A 22,330-nucleotide genomic window follows, 5' to 3' on the forward strand; every position below is an offset into this window, starting at 1 on the left:
AAGCCTAACCAACGGACACAGACAACAGGGAGGTGAAGGCATGAGTGGCGGGACGGAGGAGGCAATGGGGAAATAAGGACACATATGTAACACCTTAATCAATAAAGAAAAATTTTTTAAAGATTTCAGAGAACACATGTTGTTCAGCATGAATATTGCCAACCCAGTCACTGCTGTCATACACCAGCATCACCAATAGTGATTACTGAGTGTCTTAGGTCCATGTGCCACTGTTAGGGTCTATACAGAGAGTTAGACAAATACTTCTTCCTTTGAACCTAACATACCTTTATGATGGGTCAATTCAGGAAATATTACATTAATATTATATGTGTATTATCTGTATTATAAATAAATATAATATTAAGTATTAAGTCAATAAATAAAACAGACATAAAAATGCATTTAGGATGGAGAGTGATTATATGGGGGGGGGGGGAGGACATCACCAAATTCCCTTTTTTTAAATTTCTTTATTGATTAAGGTATCACATATTTGTCCTCATCCCCCCCATTCCCATCCCAAACCCCTCCCCACGCATGCCCCCATGCCAAATTCCCTTTAGAGAAATACTTGGCAAAATGGACTTTTTTGTATGGAAACGTTTTCCAAGCAGCTGCGACCTCCTAGTGGCCACATGAACTCATTACCCCCATTTACCATCTAACTCTGAGAGCAACAGGCACAGAAGGGCTAAGCCTGACTGACATCTCCATCCCCGCGCAGGGCAACTACCTGACAAAGTGGAAGACTAGGCCAGTCTTCATCCCATTTTATTTTATTTCTTTTCTTTTTTCATCCCATTTTAATGCCCCTCAAACTGGGGGTGGGGGATCCTTAAGTGTGTGTATAGAGGGGGAGGATGGCTATCAGTGCTAGGGGGGGGGCGGGACCTGAAGATGTTCATGCTCCCAGACCCCCCCCCCCTTCCTCTCCTCCGTAGTCTTTGTTTAAAACATTTATTCACGAAGAAAGATCCTATCTGGAGGAAAGGAGGGAAACTATCACCAATTAATACTATCTTTAAGTACTTTTCTGTCAGATGTTCGCGATAAATGTCAGATGTTTTGTCTGACAGGAAAAAATATTCCGATTAACAGCTTATTTTCCTCAGTCATAGCTCCAGCTCTGACATAAAATATTTATATGTGTAAGGCAAAAGAACCTTTAACGACCTATAAGTGGGATTGGACCTAAAACTACACATGGGAAAGGAGTTTCCCGCCAGTCAGAAACAGAAACCAAACCAAAATGGACGAGGGGCAGAGGGAGAGGGGACTAAGGGCCTCAGAATTATCGCCTTATAGATTTACCGCCTCAGAATTACCGCCTTAGAATTACCACCTCAGACCAACCAACCGCCTCAGACCAACCAACCGCCTCAGACCAACCGTCTCAGACCAACCGCTTCACACCAACCGCCTCAGACCAATGGCTTCAGACTAACGGCTACCAACCGCCCCTCACTAACAGCCTCCAGCAAGCATGCGCACAGAGGAGGCGCGCCGACTGTACCATTCTAGTCAGCAGGGGGGGGATAATGGATTGACCCTTTTTAGTCAGAATTGAAACCGCTAGATGGGGCCAAAAGATCATATTAGGTACCCTTTATACATATTTTCCCCTCGATAAATTTCTTTTCTGCATCTTAGAACCCTAGAAAAAAGAAATGTATGCTAATCCCTGAAACGCACACACACATAACACCCCCCGCCAGGATGATGGAAGTGGCTAGTGGCAGAAGTGGCTGCACCGTCAATCAAACGCCCTCTCTGGGCTCCAGAGAGCCGTTAATAATAAAGTAGTGCCCGTATTATAAGTCTGTTTGCGAATTAAATGAAAGAATGCATGTAAAACACAACACCAAGCAAATATTCAGACAAGCAGAATTAGATACTCTGGGATGGGGCCCAACTATGGTTTAATAAGCACTCCAAGTGATCCTAAGTCACGTCTAATGTGTAAGAATTGTTGCTCAATGAGTAAGTATGCCCACTCAAATAACTAACCAAGATATTTGCCATTATTTCGGATTCCATTACTTCTGCCTGAAGTGCCAAAACCATTATTTGTTTCCTGAACCCAACTTTATGGCCAGTATCATGGTGGATATAATGAGAAAGAGACAGAGAACCTGCCCTGGGGCTTCAGTGCAGGTGATCCAGGAATAGTAAAAGTTAATTAAATCTACAAGGCCAGATCTAGTAAATGTCAAATGAATTATATGGACAATAAGCAAATGTTCTAGGAAACCAGAGGAGGAATATTTTACAATTATAAGAGGGATGAGCCTGGTCACAAAGAACAGTACCAACCCCCCCCCCAACCCCCCCCCCCACACACACACACACCAAATAGCTGTAATTTCTACAACAAGGCAATAGAACAGACTTTTGCAGCCTAATTAAATCCCTGCCTCAAAGGAAACCCCAACATATCTAAGAGTCTGCTTTCCTTTAACAGCTGCCTCTTAAATAAAAATAATTAGAAAGTTTATAGTTTTTAAAAGTCCTTTATTTTCTCCCTCCACTGTTTCAATCACTCATAGGAAAGAACAGATGGGTATGTAGACATAACATAAATACTTGATGGAAGTAATTATGCATTACCATTGATGAGATGTTCAGCACAGCTATCTAATAGATGACTGAATAAAGAAAATGTGGTACATATATACAATGGAATACTAACCATCCATAGGAGAAGATAAAATACTGCCATTTATGACAACATGGTTGGATCCTGAGAATATCATACTAAGTAAAATAGATGGAAAAAGTCAAGAACCATATGATTTCACTCATATGTAGGATATAATACTGAAAGCAACAAATGAACAAAGACAAACAAACAAAAAGTCATAGACACAGAAAACAGTATGGTGATTACAAGAGGGGAAGAGAATAGGGGGGTAGAAGTACGTAAAGGGGGGATAAATGGTGATTGAAGGAGACTTGTCTTTGAGTGGGACAATATAATATATAGATGATGTACACTCGAATCCTATATAATTTTAATAACCAATATCACCCAAATAAATTTAATAAAATTTAAAAATAATGGCTATCTAATTTTTTACTTTAGTATGGTTGAGGGGAACTGCTCTAAATGACATTGGGCATTCTCAGGGCTGGGAAACAATTTAGGAGGAAAAGAGACGAAGTTCCCATTTGTACTGGTCCATAATAAATAATGTCTGATAATCATTGGCATCACTTCCCATTTTCCAAACAGTCAGTGTCATCACATAAACTAAATTAGGTAGGCTAAATCTGAGGCTGAAAGGTACTTAGTGGAACTAACAGGCAGACAGTAATTTCATGAAGGCCGATAGTTCAGTTCACTTAAATTTCATTTTGCCATTATTCATAATAATTACAAACACAGGTTCCATTTTTTATTATCTTAATAGCTCTTTCAAACCAAATGTAAGCTGAAAGCATATTTAAAATGTAATTTGTATGATTACTCACAGGTTTGTATGAAAGAGAATATGTTTGAGAATAAATTAGGTTAGAAAATGGATGATAATGTTTAGGGGGGGAAATGACAGAGCTTCTGTGTTTAACATCCCTATATTTGGATCTTAAAGGCTAACCTAAGTGTATGATATTTCGCATATATTGACATACTAATGTAGCATAATCCTTCTTCTGACACTTTGAACATCCCTTCTTCTCCATCTGTCCCTACCTCTATTCAGTACAGGACACTCTGAGAGCCTCAGCAGCTTAAGAGAAAAGAAAAGGCAGTGTATATACTGTAACCCAGGGGTCCTCAAACTTTTTAAAGTGGGGGCCAGATCACGGTCCCTCAGAGAGCTGGAGGGCCGGACTATATGAACTACTAATTCCTACTGTAACACCTCGGCTGCGCTCACTGCCCAAAAAACCTGGTGGGCAGGATCAGACTCCTCTGCGGGCCGCATGTGGCCCGCGGGCCGTAGTTTGAAGGCCTGCCTGAGCCTTCTTACATTTTCATTATTGGTTTCCCACCCAAATGCTGCTCTTGTTTGATCCTGGTTAGCCTCCAGGATGACAGTATTGGGGGGTCATGGGTTAGGGCTCTAATCATCCATAATAGTTCTCTCTATGTCATGTAGAGGATTTGGTATGGCATTTTCCAGGCCCAGATGACAGTTTTTTTCCTTCTAGGCTGAAAAACTTAGGTGTTTTCTGTTTGTTTGCTTGTTTGTTTGTTTGTTTTTAATCTTAGGAATATATATTATTGTACAAGGAGTATAAATAAACATTTTCTTTCTTCACTTATTATTCCATAGACATAAGCCAGACACAGGAGCTCCAACTTAAATATCACAAGTTCCCCTTGACAAAAGGGTGATAAAAGAAAAACAAGCCCTATATTGTGGATTTTAGCTCATCACCATTGACAAAGACTCCCTCCTCAACCAAAATTAATGTTTTAATAAACATTACATGTATTTAAGATCTAAAATATGATGATTTGATATAGTCAGGCTCCTCTGAAACCTCTTTTCAACTAGGCCTCAATCTTGGCCTATAAAAATTTCAACTTTCAGCACAAAGAATTTCACCCACTCCATACATAATGAGACTTAAACAAACACTAGCATAGAAAAATAAGTTAATATGTGAAAACTAATACTGTTTTGTTCATATGGACTGGCGGTAATTCTGTATGTGAAAAATAGAGACCAAACTGGTAACTAATAGAATTTGATTGTTCTGGAAGTCCAGCAAGAAGAGGAAAGAGAAAGGAGGTTTCAAGGTGTTGTGAGATGGACCAAATGTGAAAGAATTATATATACCTTCCTATAAAGAATAGAACAGGGTTGTCATACAGCAGACAGACTGAGAGACTGAGGTAGTTTTGATTTGAAGGGGTACTGAGTTTGCCAGCCTGCTACACCATTACTACTGTTGCTATGGTTTCAGGCATTGTGACCTAACAAAGTATGGTGTCATACCCCAGGGTCATAAGCAGCACAGAAAAGCCTTGGCCCACCAGTCTTGTCCAACATCTGACGGGGGTGGCAGCCAGCTGTGGGTGCCCAAGAACTTGGCACTGCCCAGATCCATCTAAAGGGGCATATCTCCCTTCTCGGTGGCACACTTTCAGCAAAAAAGAAGAAAAACAACTTCATTATCAAGGTAATGAGTTTATAAATTTCTTTTTCTTAACAGTTCTTTAGAATCTGTACAGGAGGGACTTCTATGCCTCCCTCTCTTTCTAGGCTAGTGATCTCTAGCTCTGGAAAAAGGAAACTACCCCTTTTTAGGGTGTCTGAAGCCTTTTTCTAAGTCTTTGGGAGAGCCCTAAAAGATGTTCATGTGAGGCAGGGGTGGGAGTGGGGGTAAAGGGTATGGATGTAGTGTTATTATGTGAAATGATAGCTGTGTATAAGAGAGAGAGAAAGAATGTGAGAGCAAGAGAGAGAAACTGGGTATGAGAGAGAGAGAGAGAGAGAGAGAGAGAGAGAGAGAGAGAGAGAGAAGATGGGTATGAGAGAAGGGGGGAGGGTTCGAGGGAGAAGCTGGGTATGAGAGACAGCGAAAGAAGGGTGGATATTAAAAAGGGAGAAGCTGGGTATGAGAGAGAGGGGGGGGAGAGAGGGAGAGAGAGAGAGAGAGAGAGAGAGAGAGAGAGAGAGAGAGAGAAGAACCTAGGTATAGGGGAGGAGGGGTGGGGAGAGAGATAAACTATGAATTATGCTAAAATGATCCTGATGATTTCAGTGTCCTTTCCCCCACTGTTCACCCCACCAGTTTCTAGCTTAAGCCAATATGAAACACAGATGGGTTTCAGGGTTCTCTTTTCTAAACTGAGCCAGTTCCTAAAAACCATATATAAACTTCTCAGATTAATTTTCTTTGTCTTTTCAGATGTGTGATCCTATTGACTGGCTACACAGCTCCAGGGGTGTCTGCAAGGTCGATCTCTATAGCCCAACAGAACGAAAAGAACAGGAACGCAAAGTGGTGAGATACAAAATTACCAAAGTGTGGAAAGGATTAGCATATGGATACAGATATACTGGAACCCAGGCTAGATTAATAGTGATAGTGTTGTTTTCAAGCAAGCAAGCTCAATAAAGTCTGTGGGGGACCAGAATGCTTATACATTGTAAAGGGACAAATCAAGGGAAGGGCAAAATGAAGAGCTAGGGAGGGAGGGCTAGGGAGAGCATTAGGAGAGGGAGGAGTGGTGGTTGCTTAGTTACCAGCCTCTATTACCTAACCTCTGAAGTCATAATAACACCTCGTCACCATAAGTTGTACTAAAGTGGGACTCCCTGAGGGCAAAATACTTCATGCTGCTTCCCAAACTTTGAGTTATTTTTGTAGTATTTCACTTTTATCATGCTCAAGCACCACTCATACTATTATTTATTTAATATGTGTTTCTACAACGTTTTTAAAATTGACTTACATTTAAAAATTACCATCACCCTAAACAATGGTATGCAATGGCATCCAGGTTTGATGTTCTAGTGTGTGCTTTTCCTACTAAACAATAAAAATACACTTATTAAACACAAAAGGGTTTAACCATATACCACTTAGAGTTTTCTATAGCCTCATTAGTAAAAATAACACATTTGTGGAACACTAGTATAGTTGAAAGTGCTCTAAGCTGGAAGCTAGGGGAATTGAGATCTAATATAAGTTCCATCTTTGTGTTTGTGTCCGTTGGGCAAGCCACCTCTCTTTTTACTTTTCTCAATGAATGTTGATATTTGGGGCCTCTCTGACAGGTAAGTTTGCTCATCTAGGAAATATCATAATGACAAGATTCTGTCTGCCTAATAACAATGAGTATTTACTATGTACAAGTACTCTGCTAAAAGCTTTCTCTTAATTTGATGCAGATATGTTTTGTTGATGTGGCCACCCTGAATGTGGAAGATAAAAGTTCCAAGGTAGGTATTCTCTGCTCCCCTCAAAGTTGAAATGGATAGGAAACTTCGGAAAGGATTGTCAGTGATGACATAATAAAGGGGAAAGGCTGTGGCTGTGGGTGAAAAGGTGGAGGTGATTCAGGTGAGAAGCCATCATTATTGTGAGCACAGGATCTCTGGTTGAGAATTTACTGTCACTCTTGATACCAAATCTCATTTTAGAAAGCACTTACATTGATGGTAGGGATGGAAGAACTAAAGCATGGAAGATAGCATGTCAAAACAGTGAAAAAATGTCCAAAAGGTCGGTAATTTAATTAATGAAATGTGGTTCCTGAGATTGATTGCTTTGTGAATTCCTCTGGGGAAGGGTAGTAATTTGTGGAGAGAAAAGTATATCATTCTTCCAAGACTAGTTAGCACTACAAGTCTACTTCTCCTCCTTCAGAAGTTAAAAAGATTTGTCATTCATATTTTGAAGTGGCAGCAGGCAGAGAGGGCAGCCTGGAAAAGTTTCAAAAAGCAACTATTCATAAGAATCGCCTCCCTTAATTCAATAGGATGCTGGTGGTTCCAGTTCAGGAGGTGATTTAACCCTGGAGCAGCTGGAAGATAAAGAAATTATTGTTATCAAGGATGTTGAGAAGAAAGATCAGTCCAAGGTATGCTTAGCCTCTGAGTCTGCACTTTCTAATTCCCAGAGCCCAGTGTTTAGTCTGAAGACTCTGGTTCAGAGATGGTAAGATAAATATTGTCACACACGCACATAAATTTGACTATCATGACATTCTAGAGAACACAGGCTGAAGCTCAGAGTCACGGTAAGTTCACTGTCCAGGTATCTAAACATGGCATGCTCAGAATGCCCTTTTCTGATTTCAGGCATCTACTTAAAACAGAATCTTGCTATCCTTATCCTAACAAAGATATGGGTTTATTAGAAGGATCCTTTTGCTTTTTTTGTTGCCATGTAATGGGCTTATGTGACCCACATTGCCCAGCGTCCAACAAAAAAACAACAACAAGGATATATGGAGCAGAGAGACTCCACAACAACCAATAACTGTAGTTACCTGGTCCTAGGAACATATGGAGCAGAGAAACTCCATGACGACCAAGAACTGCAATTGTCTGGTTACCAGGGATACCCAGAATATATGGAGCAGAGAGACTCCATGACAACCAAAACTGTAGTTGTCTGGTTCCCAAGGATACCCAAGGATATATTAAACAGAGAAACTCCATAACAACCAAGAACTGTAGTTGCCTAGTCCCCAACCCTATTGTCTAAGAGATTACTCAGGCTGTTAGGCAGCATATAGTTAGTAGCAATTAGACTTGCATACCACTGTCACATACAGAATCTTCTTGTTTTTTATATAATTACCCTAAATTCTGTCTGTTAGGCTCCTGGTTTGAGGTGGGCATTAGAGCTCATAACAAGTCACCTTCATAGTCCTGCAAGCCCAGAGTGCTGATACTGAAAACAAGATATTTGTTTTAGCTCAAAGGAGTCAAATATTTCCTGTTCTATGTCCCTAAGCTCATGTTATAATCAGAAACAACATTTCTGACCCCAGACACATTTGGAGTGGTTAGAGTGGCCCTTAAGGAAGAAAAAAAAACATTTAAATTATTCTTTAAAGGGTTTTGGGTTCAGTTGGGAAGGCTCTATTTTGGAGTCTTAAAAAAGGAATAAATTATATCTAATGTTTATTTTTAAAAGTGCAGCCCAAAATGCAGATCTCCTTGATTGTGACCTAAGCCTATTTTCAAAATGTTCAACTTATCATGACCTCTTATTTCTAGGAATTCAGTGAAAAGAGAGGAGATGAAGCAATGGAAGGGGCAAAGAGGGCAATGGTACTTAGCACTGAGTAGATGTATACAATACATATACACATAAATTTACACAAAGTGGCACAAAGAAACACATATTTATATATACATTTATAGCCCTAGATGGTTCAATTCAGCCTTTAGAGCGCCAGCCCACAGACTGAAGGGTCTCGGGTTCGATTTTGGTCAAGGGCAAATGCCTTGGTTGCAGGCTTGATCCCCGGCCCTAGGTCAAGGTTCATGTGGGAGGCAACTAATTTGTATGTCTCTCTCACATTGATGTTTCTTTCTGTCTCTCCTCTTTCTTCCACTCTCTCTAAAAATCAATGGAAAAATATATTTGGGTGAGGATTAACAACAACAACAACTATATATGTCTGTACACACACACACACACACACATAGATATGTATATGTGTGTGTGTGTGTGTACACATTTATATACATCAACAAAAAAATCTTTGTACAAGCAATGGCACACATGTGATAATGGTAAACACATACAAGCATTGCTCCAGCAAACATATAAACGTCCATATTCACATCCATGCACACAATGTTAACACACATAGCCTTGATCAAAACACAGTGACCATACAGATTCAGGTATAAGTATAAACTCTTACACATGTGGGGCAAAAGTAGGTTTACAGTAGTAAGTACACAAAACAGTTTATTCTTGATTTATTATTTATTAATTATTGTATTACTTTCCATATGAACAACTATAAACCTACTTTTGCCCCACCTATAAATATACCTCATGTTGATACAAATACATGCCAACTTAAAGTGACACATATTCACTAACACACATTTGTATGCATTGATACACACATTGACACAACAATAACATCCCTACTCATATATTTATACATATACTCCAATATTCTGACACACATTCTCAATCATTGGCATCCTATCTAATAAAGAGGGAATACGCTAATTGACCCTCACGCAGTCACAAAGATGGCAGTGCCCACAGCCAATAATTAGGGAATATGCTAATTGACTGCCACACCCTCAAAGATGGTAGTGCCCACAGCCTCAAGATGGCAGCACCCAGTCCCCTCAGCCCCACTGGGGCAGCAGGCACTTGGCAAGGCTGGCCCACCCCCAGGTAGGCCCAGCCACTCCACACACCTGGCTTCGGAATCCCCCAGTCCCTTCAGCCACCTAGCTACCCAGGGTCACCCAGGGCTCAAGTAACCAGAGCCATCCAAGGCGTGAGCTGCAGCAGTGGCAGCAGCGGAGGTGTGATGACACATCACTTTCCCCTGATCACCAGGTCATTGAGGGCTCCCAGACTGTGAGAGGGGGCAGGCTGGGCTGAGGGAGCTCCCCTCCAGTGCATGAATTTTTATGCACCAGGCCTCTAATAGTATATAAATATAACATAAACTGTACCTAAATTATTGATATACACAGTCATTATATAATCACTTATTAACACATGCATATTTTAACACATTTATTAATGTACACATTAATGTATTCATGAGTATATATGTTAATATGTGAATTTATGCTTTAACATAAAATATATTTATAGATTCATTATACATGCCATTGGATTTATATCATAAATATATATGCAGATCACTCAAATTGACGCTTGCACATTTACATATTTAGAGACACACTGAAATGCACATATTTTTACATTTACAATATATGCACACTAATATGCACATGTTGGCCCTTATAGCAGACATATAGAATAGGTATTGATGTCAACACATTATTACACGTGCTTACATATAGTCAGTCATAAAGGTGCACTAAAATGCACACATGAACACACATATACTGTTACATTTCCACACACTAACAACACAGTTTGACACATTCTCACATCTTCTTAGATGTTTACACATGAATTGCTATATTGTTATTCATACACACATGTAGACACATTTTTACATATATTGAGATAAGCACAACATGCTCAGGTGAAATTGACAAACATATTGATAGCATTTGCATATAGTTAAGTGTACAAACGTATACACTCTGAGCTTTTGTTGGTAGCACTTGTGCTTGGATGTGTGCTAATGGATATAATTGTATATTTTGTTTCCCACATCCCCAATATGCGTGGTTTAGAAAGACATATTTTCAAAATAAAATAAGAGGGGGGGCGCGGAGAAGTACTCTCCCCAAATTCTTAGGTGTTCTTCTTTTTTTAGACGGAAGGATCTATATGCCTATTCAAACAAGCTCCCTCTGATCCTATAAGTGTTCTAAACTGGCTTCTCAATGATCTCCAGAAGTATGCCTTGGGTTTCCAACATGCACTAAGCCCCTCAGCTTCTAGCTGTAAACATAAAATAGGAGACTCAGACAATGACTATCACAGATACCCCCATGAAAACTGCTACAGCGTTTATGCCGATCAACTGAACGTCGATTATATGGCCAACAGACCTCAAAACCTACGTCTAGAAATGGCTGCAGCCAAAAATACCAACAATAACCAGAGTCCTTCCAGCCCACCAGCAAAATCTCCTAGCACTCAGAGGGCAGTAATGTCTCCTGAGGGAGAATGTTCAATGGATGACCTTTCCTTCTATGTCAACCGACTATCTAATCTGGTAGTCCAAATGGCCCATAAGGAAATCAAAGAGAAGTTGGAAAATGGAGGCAAATGCTTTCATCATTCAGTCTATCCAACCTCTGGGGACAAGGGGAAAAACAGCCCTCGTAGTGCTGTGAGCAAGATTGCTTCTGAAATGGTCCATGATGCTGTGGAAATGACCTCTGCAGAAATGCGGGGCACTGGAGAAGAGTGTAGGGAAGGTGGTCGGAAAACGTTTCTATATAGTGAATTATCCAACAAGAACAAAGGGGGAGACAAACAGCTATGCCAAAAAGACAGCAAAGAATTTGCAGATTCCATCAGTAAAGGGCTCATGGTTTATGCAAATCAAGTGGCATCTGACATGATGCTTTCTATTATGAAGACCTTGAAAGTGCATACCTCTGGGAAGCCAATTCCTGCCTGTGTTGTCCTGAAGAAGGTATTGTTAAAACACACCAAAGAAATTGTGTCTGATTTGATTGACTCCTGCTTGAAGAACCTGCATAATATCACTGGAGTCCTGATGACTGACTCTGACTTTGTCTCAGCTGTCAAGAGGAATCTGTTCAACCATGGAAGACAAAATGCTACAGATATCATGGAGGCCATGCTGAAGCGCCTGGTTAGTGCTCTGCTTGGAGAGAAGAAGGACTCTAAATCACAGAGTCTGTTGTATGCATCTTTGAAAGCTGGGTCCCATGATCTCAAAAACAAGAACCAAAGTAAGAACCAAAGTCTTGAATTCTCAACCATGAAAGCTGAGATGAAGGGTAAGGACAAATGCAAAAATAAACCAGATCAATGCAAGTCATTGACCAGTGCTGAAAGAGTCGGTGAACACATCCTCAAGGAGAGCCTGAACATATGGAACCAAAATAAAGGAAGCCAAGGCAAGATGACTACCAAAGCATGTACCAGTAGGGAAGAAAAAAGAGAAAAGATCAGCTCTTCCACAGATTCGCTGGCAAAGGACTTGATTGTCTCTGCCCTTAAGCTTATTCAGTACCACCTAACCCAGCAGGCCAAGGGCAAAGATTCAGTTGAAGATGACTGTCCTTCAACAACAAGCTATATGACTCAGAGTGCCCAATACGAAAAAAATGCATCTGGCCAAAGTGCCAAGGCTCTTTCAATGAAACATCTAGAGTCACGAGGAGCTGCTGGGCCATCTAACTGTCTAAAGGAGGCTCAACATGTAGACTGCCAGAAGTTGGATGTGTCAAACATTGTTCTATCACTGATTCAGAAACTACTCAGTGAGAACACCTTCAACTGTGATGAGCTATCGGAAGGTGAGAACAAACCTACTGAGCTCAGGGCGAACAAAGCAACTTCCATGTCCAAGAGAGGGGAAGAACAATGCCAGGAAAGTCCAGATCTTGACTTCACTGGGATGAAGCAAATGAACCGGCAATTCATTGATCAACTGGTAGAATCTGTGATGAAGCTGTGCCTTATCATGGCTAAGTATAGCAACAACGGGGAAGCCCTTGCTGAGTTGGAAGAACAAGCAGCCATATCAAACAACTCTCATTACCAGTCTAGTGGTCCCAGATGTAGTCATGATGGTCCAATGAACTATGAAGAATTTCCTGGGCCAGAAGTCATCGTCAATAATCAGTGCTCAACAAGTAGCTTGCAGAAGCAACTCCAAGCTGTCCTGCAGTGGATTGCAGCCTCCCAATTTAATGTACCTATGCTCTATTTCATGGGAGATGATGATGGACAACTGGAGAAGGTAAGCAATGACAAAGCACAAGAAGAAAGAGGGTTGGAATGGGGAGGGGCATGGAGGCAACATTGTACTTAGAGTTCAAGAGCAGTCCAATTTTTTTCAAGTCTGCTCTTCACCATTTACTTTATGAATTACTTTCACTTCATAACAAGACACAAAAGTGTGAGCCATTAAATCAGGCTCTAACACCTCATGGTCTGCACATTTCAGCCAAGAGAAGAGTAAGATTACCTTTGTTTTATCAATGATCCTTTAAACAAAGTATTTGGTAAAACATTGAGGAGCAATTTTAAGTCTTATGTTTTGAAGTTGAAGGCCCTCAAAACACTGCAGAAAGTTTGTTTTTTTCATTTTGATGTATGCCATTAGAAGGAGGGTCAAGGAAAAAAGAGGAAAGCCAGTCCTGAATATGTGGCAGCTTTTATTCTAATCTTAGAATTGTGAGTGGAAAGGTGGGTGAAGGGGTTATTTCACTTTATCCATCTGGGTCTCTTTTCCAAAATCATCATATGACTCATACTATCTCTGCTCTTTTCACAGCTACCTGAAGTTTCAGCTAAGGCAGCAGAGAAAGGCTATAGTGTAGGAGATCTCCTTCAAGAAGTCATGAAGTTTGCAAAGGAACGACAACTGGATGAAGCTGTGGGCAACATGACTAGAAAACAGCTGCTGGACTGGCTGCTCACTAACCTGTGAGCTAACAACACCTTCAACATCACTCTAGTTACTCCCCTCCCTCCGCCCAGCAGCATTCTATGCCAGCTGGGCACCCATCCATTAGGCCGTTGAACAACATACTTCATGATTGTACTTCCCAATACATCTGAGCAGTTGGACTGTCCAAGTATAAAGTGTGCAATAAGCTAGGTAACAGCAGCAATAAAAAATTTAAAAAAAAATGTGTGTGATCATTTTCCTGATCAGATATATCTTAGGCAAAAGAGGGGAATGGGTCCAATTCCAAGTATTGGTGATACAATGTTAGACTTGGGTCCAAATATCACCCTGATTTTTTTTTCTGAGAACCCAAGATATCTACACTAATAAAAGAGAAACATGCAAATTGACCATCACTCCACTACGCCCAGCAGCCAATCAGAGCAAGTATGCAAATTAACCCAACAAAGATGGAGGTTAATTTGCAGGCACAGAGTGAAGACTGAAGAGAGTGTACAAGGAAGAGGAAGAGAAAGTGGAAAGCAGGGTGGGGCGGTGGCGGTGGTGGTGGTGGGAAGCAAGAGGCAGAAGGCAAGAGGGAAGACTACCTTGGTAGGCTTTGCTCCCTTCTCTGCTTTGCTCAGGCTGCAAAAAGCCCTATTTTTTTTATATATATATTGATTTTTCACAGAGAGGAAGAGAGAGAGAGAGAGAGTTAGAAACATCGATGAGAGAGAATCATCAATCAGCTGCCTCTTGCACACCCCCTACTGGAGATGTACCCGCAACCAAGGTACATGCCCTCAACCGGAATCGAACCCAGGACCTTTCAGTCCGCAGGCTGATGCTCTATCCACTGAGCCAAACCGGTCCCGGCCAGGAAGCCCTATTCTTGAAGGAGTCTTCCTGCAATGGGCCTTTAGTAAAGATATAATTCATGTCCAAGTCCCTAAGAAATCTGGTTTGTCCAAATAATCTGTGTTCACAAATCTAGAGGTTTGCCACCTGTGTCTGCCACCATTGCACATACAACTTGATAATCCCCCTTCTAATCCCAAAGATAATGGTTTCTTGGTCTCTGTTGAGTTTTCAAATGGGCTAGCTTAGATAAAAAGCAAACTGAAGTATATTACTCATGGACATTGTATCACCCCCCTCTCCCTACCTTACCACACAAACACTCCCTCACTGTTTACATGGCTATTTAGTATTTACTATACAGAACTACAATGGGATTGGATCCTCCCCATGTGTAAATAAAGCTTCTTTATAAGTCATCTTCAATTGAAATTTCTTTGTCTTCCATCATTCTGCAAGATAATTTTTCTGAAAAGAAAGCTACAGAACGGTAAATTCCTCATAGCCATCCTATGTGAATCCCAATGTTTCCTATTAGTCTAGCACTGAATTATTAGATTTGTATGCTTCTCAGAAGTCAATCACAATGATAGAATTCATTGCAAATCAAATCAAGTCTCATTTCAACCCTGTGGTCCTCTGTTAGCTAGTTTGTGGTGGCATATCTTGGCACCTCTGAGGTGCTTGTGACTTTGTAGAACAAGTACAGGGTATGGCATCCTTCTGGATTCAAAAGCCAAAGAGAACTTTTTGCCTCTTACTAGCTTCATGGCTGTACAGTCACCTAGACTCTGAGCCTGTTTCTTTGCCTGTGAATTGTAGCCCAAAATTAACCTCACTGTTTAGAGATTAAACTGGAGAAATTGATGTAATGCTTTACACAAGGTGAATCTTGTTACAGATGTAGATATATAAAAGAAGTTCTACTCTCAAAGCCCATCCTAACATATTTGCAAGTGTTCTTGAGACATTTTTAAACGGAAAGCAAGATTCTCTGACAATATAACCCAAAGAGGTACTTTGAGGGGAAGTAAGAGGCACTTTGATGCTTTTAGAGGCAAACCGCCAATTTCTCAACAACGCCTGGACCAGTCAAAAGGAAAGGCAGGCCCCTTCTAAGTAGGAACTTTAAAACTCCCCAGCCTGAATTAAAGCTAATCAAACCTTTTCTAGACACACCCCATCCCATGCAAAGCTCTGGAGTTGAGCCACCACAGATCCTTCTTTGTCCTTGAAGAAAATCCTGAATAAACAAATCCCAGGACCAGGGCTGCATTTCTGATGATTCAATCCTTCGTGAGCACAGCTGGGGCCCATAGTAGTTTACTTCCTTGAATAACTTGGCTCTTGACTTGCTCCTGATTTTTATTATGAGGCAGCCTTGGGGATTCCTGGGAATATGGAAATACAGCACAGGAAGTTATATGTACTGTTAAATGAAAGGTGTTGGGCAAAATGGTCTCTAAGGGCCCTTTCAGTTGTGACATTTCAGGATTCTAAGAATTTTTATAATTTCTCAGAGAAACCTGTGTAGGTGAGGTAAGATCAGGGTGAGGAAACTTGATTTTTTCCAGAGCTAACTGACATACTCCCCAAAGAAAGGAATGCTTTGGGCCACAAAGGGTCCTGACAAGGATCTGGAACAACTCAACAGTCCTTGGGGCTTATCCCTGGAGGGTGAGACCCTGGCCTTTCACCTCTCTAAAAAGGAGAAGTGTTCCCATACACCCTATTAGCTATGTGGCCTTGCTCAATGCCAGCAGTTGGAAATTGACAAGAGCTTCTGCTGAGCTGAGAGCCCAACATATCATACAAATAGGAATACAGGAGCAGAAGAAGAAGGAACTCATGATTACCTCCTGCGGATTGTGTAATTGGTTTGATATCTCTGAAAGTTTTAGTGCCTCTGAACATCAGGCCTCCATTTAAAAAAAAAAAAGTTGTGAGCAGAACTCAACTAGGGAGATACTTCTGGATCAGGACAAAGCTGAGGTGAGATGATAGAGGCACTTTTTTCAGGGACAAATTTTCAGGGGAGACCAAAAAACTTACTAAGCAAGATAAAGTTTTCATGCACTATTTTTAAAAATCAAAATTAATGCCAATAAGAAAAGACAAGTACCATATGATTTCACTTATATGTGGAATCTAATTAATAAAATAAACAAAATAGAAACAGACTCAGAGAACAGACTGACAGGTGTTGGGGACTGAGTGAAAAAGGTGAAGGGATTAATAAAAAAAATAAAAAAATAAAAAAAAAACTCATAGACACAGACAACAGCATGGTAATTACCAGAGGGAAAGGCAGTGGGGGGAGGTAGTAGAGAGTACAGGGGGAATAAATGTGATGGAAGGAGACTTGATTTGAGGCGGTGAACATACAATACAATATACAGCTGTTGTATTATAGAATTGTACACTTAAAACTGGAATAATTTTATTAACCAATGTCACCCCAATAAATTCAATTAAAAATTAATACAGCCTGGCTGGCATGGCTCAGTGGTTAAGCATCCACCTATGAACCAAGAAGTCATGGTTCGATTCCCAGTCATGGCACATGGCCAGGTTGTGGGCTCAATCCCCAGTAGGGGGCGTGCAGGAGGCAGCCGACCAATGATTCTCTCTCATCATTGATGTTTCTATCTCTCTCCCTGTCCCTTCCTCTCTGAAATTAACAAAAACTATTTTTTAAAAATTAATGCAAAAAAAAATTCCATGATTATAATACAGATGATCAGTAGCAGTGCTCTGCAAAACCATAATGAAACTTGAGGCAAAAGGAAAGATTGGTAAGACATTATATATAAAAATAACATTTTATGGAAGATTGCCAAGGCATTATTTAGAGAATGTCTTATCTTGAAAGTTTATATCAGTACAAAAAAGCAACAATGAATTAAGTCCCTGCCTTAAAGAATTTAGGGAACAAATCAAACAAGTTCAGAAAAGGGGAAATAAAATTTGAAGCAAGGAAGAAAAACAGCAGCTTCACTTAAACTTTATAAATATCATGGCTAAGAAGAGTGTTGTTTCAGTGTTTTTTCTCTTGTTTAACAGAGTACATCATTCCAAGAAAGCTTATATTAGATTAATTCTGTATAAAAAAAGGAACAACACGAGATTTCCCCTGCTAAAATTATACTTTGAAGTAATTCTAATATTGAAAAAAGACAGAAATAAAAACACTACTTTTGCAAATGATATATTTGTACATCATGAAAATCAAATCCCCAAATTCCAGAGATAATAAATGAATTTTGCAAAGGTATAGAAGATACTAGTGAGATGTAAGAATTTGCCATCAACTAAAACAATTCCAATTGCTTTCTCCCCAGTGATTCAGAAACATGCAAAAAGTTCAGTAGTACCCCTACACTAAAGTCTTGTGGTGTCAGGAACATGAAAAACATGGGAAAATATATCAAGTTTCTATATACTAGAGCCACCTAGCCAGAAAGAGGAGAGTCTAATTACCATAGTGACAATAACATTAAATACTTAAGTATTAAGGAAGGCATGAAATAACATTTAGAGAGCACTTACTGAGTGCCAGACACTAGTAAGTTTTTTAATTCTTTCAAAAACATCATGGTATGGTTTGTTATTAGCTATATTTACATATGAGAAACTAGAGGCTTGCCGAGACCGGTTTGGCTCAGTGGTAGAGCGTTGGTCTGCGGACTGAAAGGTCCCGGGTTCGATTCCGGTCAGGGGCATGTATATTGGTTGCGGGCACATCCCCGGTGGGGGGTGTGCAGGAGGCAGCTGGTGGATGTTTCTCTCTCATCGATGTTTCTAGCTCTCTATCTCTCTCCCTTCCTCTCTGTAAGAAATCAATAAAATATATTTTTTTAAAAAGAAAAGAAACTAGAGGCTCGAGTTTAAAGGCCTTTTTCAAGGTTATATGGTCAGTAAGTGGGAGATTTGATATTCAAATCTAAATAAAACAAAACAATATTCTACGAGATACCTGATCAGAATGACTACAAAGAGTCGCAAGGGAACATTTTAGTATTATGGAAACATCAACTATGTACCTTGATAATAGGAGAGGTATGTTTAACACAGGTTTATGTATACATTTCACAAGACTTACCAAACTATACACTTAAAATTAGTGAATGTTAGTCTATCTTAAAGCTATTCTATCTAAATTATACCTCAATAAAGTTTCTTTTTAAACATAAACTTAATAAATACCTGTTCAAAAATCCCTGTCCTTTATTTACAAGTTTCCTTGCACTTCTGCCTCTCCAGAAAATCTCCACTCTGACATTGGGCCCTGAGCAACCCTTATCTTGAAGCCCTCCCTCCTACTCCTTCCACTTTCCTGTGTGAATCAGATCTTGGAAGCTTCTCTTTATGATAACTTCTCTCCCAGATCCCAGCCACATATCCAAGATGAGAAGGTTTCCAGCTCAAATCTTCTTGTCATTAAAGCCATCTTCTCAGAAAAGCCTTCATTCACCACCTGATCTCCCATAGTTAATCTTTATTATATCACCCTGTTTTATTTTCATCACACTAATTGATATGTCCTTTATATTATTATTTACTTGATATTGACTGTCTTCTCCCACTAGAATGGCAACTGCAGGAGCACAGGGACCTGTCAGTCTTGTTCACTACTATATCTTCAGTGCCTAGCACAGTATCTGGTACATGACAGCCATTCCATAAATGTCTCAGTGTCCCATGGTGGGGAAAATAATGTTATATAGGGAATCAGAAATTTTGTCATTCACCACAGTCACTTAATATTATTAATCCATTAATATAGCCATGTAGTTTGTTTCCTTCAAAAATTGGGATGCTAATCAATACTTTAAAAATATATCTAATGTGCCCATTAAAGCTTCAGTGTAAAATAACTAATATTGACTGAGCTTTTACTATGTGTCAGACATTCTAAGTGTTTTTCACTATTATGTCCTTTAATTCTCCCCAAAACCCTATGAGATAGGTATTAATATTATCTGATTTTGTAAAGGCAGCTGAGCCCAGAGAAGCTAGGTATCCTGCTTAAGGTCACAGAGGTAGGATATGGTAGAGTTGGGATTCAAACACAGATAGTTCTGGCTCCAAAGCTTTCACTTTGTACTCCTTCATAGAATACCAGGACATGTCCATAATGTCATGTGTCAGGATAAGCCCTGGCATAGTGCAGACAATACTGAAATAATGGAGGCAGTGGACTTAGGAGGCGAAAGGAACCTCCCAGGTAGGGTGGCTTGGTGGCTGGAAGGAATCCAAGCTGGTGGATAGGCACAGGTTTCCAAAGAGTATTGTAGGCATAGTCTATGGCCCAAAAGAAGACCAAAAGCTATCCCAAGGCAGAAGGCCTCTCAACAAGCAAACAGACACAGCTCTTGGGACTCATGGAACAAGCAATATCTCCAAGTGCAAGCCAAGGTGATGCTTAGGAGGCAGAAACTAGAAACTGTGATTATCCCTGTTTTGATGGATGAGAGGGTTGATAACTTGTTCAGGGTCAGCTAGTAAATAAATGGGTTACTGGAATTTTAATTCAGACAACTCTGGCTAAGGAGAATTCCTTTTTTATTTCATTTTTTTAAATGATCCTACCTAATAAAAGAGTAATATGCAAATTAACCATCACTCCACTGCACCCACCAGCCACACCCACCAGCCAATCAGGAGTGATTATGCAAATTAACCCAACAAAGGTGGCTATGGCCATAGAGAAAGCAGGAGGGAGGCTTGGGTTTCCCTGGCAATGGAGGAAGCCAAGCTTTCCACACACCCTGGCTGGCCCAGGCCTCCACTCAAGGATACAAAGTTTTAATTATAGAAGATAAATCCCAAGAAAAATGGCAGCAGTCACAAAGCTGGAGAGAGCAGGCTAGGTTGCCCCCAGAGACCGAGGAAGCCAAGCTTTTCACCTGCCCTGGCAGCCTAGGCCTCCACTCCAGGCTACAATTATAGAAGTTTCAATTATAGAAAGTTTCAATTATAGAAGGTGAATAAACCCCAATAGAAATGGCTGCCGCCAAGGAGCGAGCAGAAGGCTTACGCTACAAAGTTTCAATTGTAGAAGATAAATATATCCCAGATTCCAGGGCCTCTGCTTGGGTCACCGGGGGGCATGGCTGGCCTGCAAACCACCACAGGCCCCTCACCCAGGCTGCCCTACATCCCAAGGGAACCCCCCCCCAAATCCGGGACACCCTTCAGGGCAAGCCAGCCGGCTCCCACCCATGCACTAGGCCTCTGTCCTATCTAATAAAAGTATAATATGCAGATTGATTATCACTCCAACACATAAGACCAAAATAGCTGCCCCCATGTGGTCAAAGATGGCTGCCCCCATGTGGACACAAGATGGCCACCACAAGATGGCCAGCAGGGGAGGACAGTTGGGAAGGCAGTTGGGAGTGATCAAGTCTGCAGGGGAGGGCAGTTAGGGGTGACCAGGCCAGCAGAGGAAGGAAGTTGGGGACAAACAGGCTGGCAGGGGAGTGGTTAGGGGGTGATCAAGCTGGCAGGCAGAAGTAATTAGGGGCAATCAGGTGAACAGTTGGGAATCAGCAGTCCTGGATTGTGAGAGGGCAGTCGGACAACCCTCTAGGGATCTCAAGATTCGAGAGGGTGCAGGCTGGGTTGAGGGACACCCCCCCACACCCCCGTGCACAAATTTAGTGCACTGGACCTCTAGTAATTCAATAAAATTAACGTTAAATGGGTCTTTCTTACATATTCATCAACCGTTAATCAGTTGAGTACCCCAGAAGAACAGACCATTTAGTTAAGTTTTCCGTCTTCATTAGGTTAATTAGGATCAATTTAACATACACAGAAGTCAAGGATAAACCCAAGAGTTCATCAATAGCTTTCCAGAACCACTTTCCTGAACTCTTCACTTTGGGGTTATCTTTTTAGTAATTGCTGGTTCTCTGGGCTCCCATTTGGGTTTTCTGGGCTATAAATAATCCTTGTCTGGGATTAATTTAGGATTGGGGCTGAGTGAGAGGGACAAATTGGGTGGGGAAACAGAAACAAAGAGAAAGCAATGGGTTTTGGCCTCTCCCTCTTAGAGCTACAGGCCCATTGAGCAGACAAGAATGTTACCTCCTTTAGAATTTTGGCTTCTGCCAGTTCCCATTCCTGGTTTCTCTTTGCCACTGCAGCCACCTCCACTGTGGGACTACCTGTTGACTAGGACTCAAGGGAACAGAAATAAGAAGAGAGAAAAAGGCACCTGGATATTCTTTTTCCATTCTGGGCTTTAGAATTTTCTTTTGTTGTTCATCCATCCAGAATTAGAGGTTCTCTCCTGGATCTCTCTTTGTACCACTGTGCTCACTTCCAGCTTTCAGAATGTGCTGAGCTTGTGCTAGAAGATGCTGGAAGAAGAAAAGTGATAAACTCAACCAATTTGGTAGTACTTTTATTTCTAGTGTTCTTCTCTGATCTGCCTGCTGATATTTACTTCTCAGAGTTCTCACTTTGCTCATGTATACTGTACAACTTTTATAGTCGTGTTAACTGGACACAAATTTTAGGCTATGGCTTTAGTTACATTGTTGTACTTTAGTAAAGAAGGATTTAAATCTGTGACTTAAGGGAATCACAGATTCTGGTTCACTTCTACTTGTTCCCCAGAGCCACCATTTCCTCTCGTCTTCCCCAGAGATGTTGCAGGTGAAAATATAGTTATTGAGCAGTTACATGGCCTGAGACATATCCACAGGGGCAAAACTTTGGATTTGAAGCCAGGATATGAAGCAGACTGGAGCTGGCTTGGTATAGGCT

The 22,330-nt window shown here is 40.7% G+C and overlaps 1 protein-coding gene across 1 annotated transcript; it reads left to right on the plus strand.

The window, feature by feature from the left end:
- The first annotated feature begins 5,865 nt into the window (after positions 1-5,865).
- Positions 5,866-13,899, plus strand: AKAP4 (A-kinase anchoring protein 4). Its single transcript, XM_036460469.2, has 5 exons — positions 5,866-5,961; positions 6,852-6,902; positions 7,442-7,543; positions 10,910-13,039; positions 13,577-13,899. Exons 1-5 carry the CDS (start codon positions 5,866-5,868, stop codon positions 13,730-13,732), a joined length of 2,535 nt encoding a protein of 844 aa, XP_036316362.1. The 3' UTR covers positions 13,733-13,899.
- The last annotated feature ends 8,431 nt before the right edge of the window (positions 13,900-22,330 follow it).

The sequence above is a fragment of the Pipistrellus kuhlii genome, unplaced genomic scaffold (genome assembly GCF_014108245.1).
Source record: "Pipistrellus kuhlii isolate mPipKuh1 unplaced genomic scaffold, mPipKuh1.p scaffold_m20_p_32, whole genome shotgun sequence".
Lineage (NCBI taxonomy): Eukaryota > Metazoa > Chordata > Mammalia > Chiroptera > Vespertilionidae > Pipistrellus > Pipistrellus kuhlii.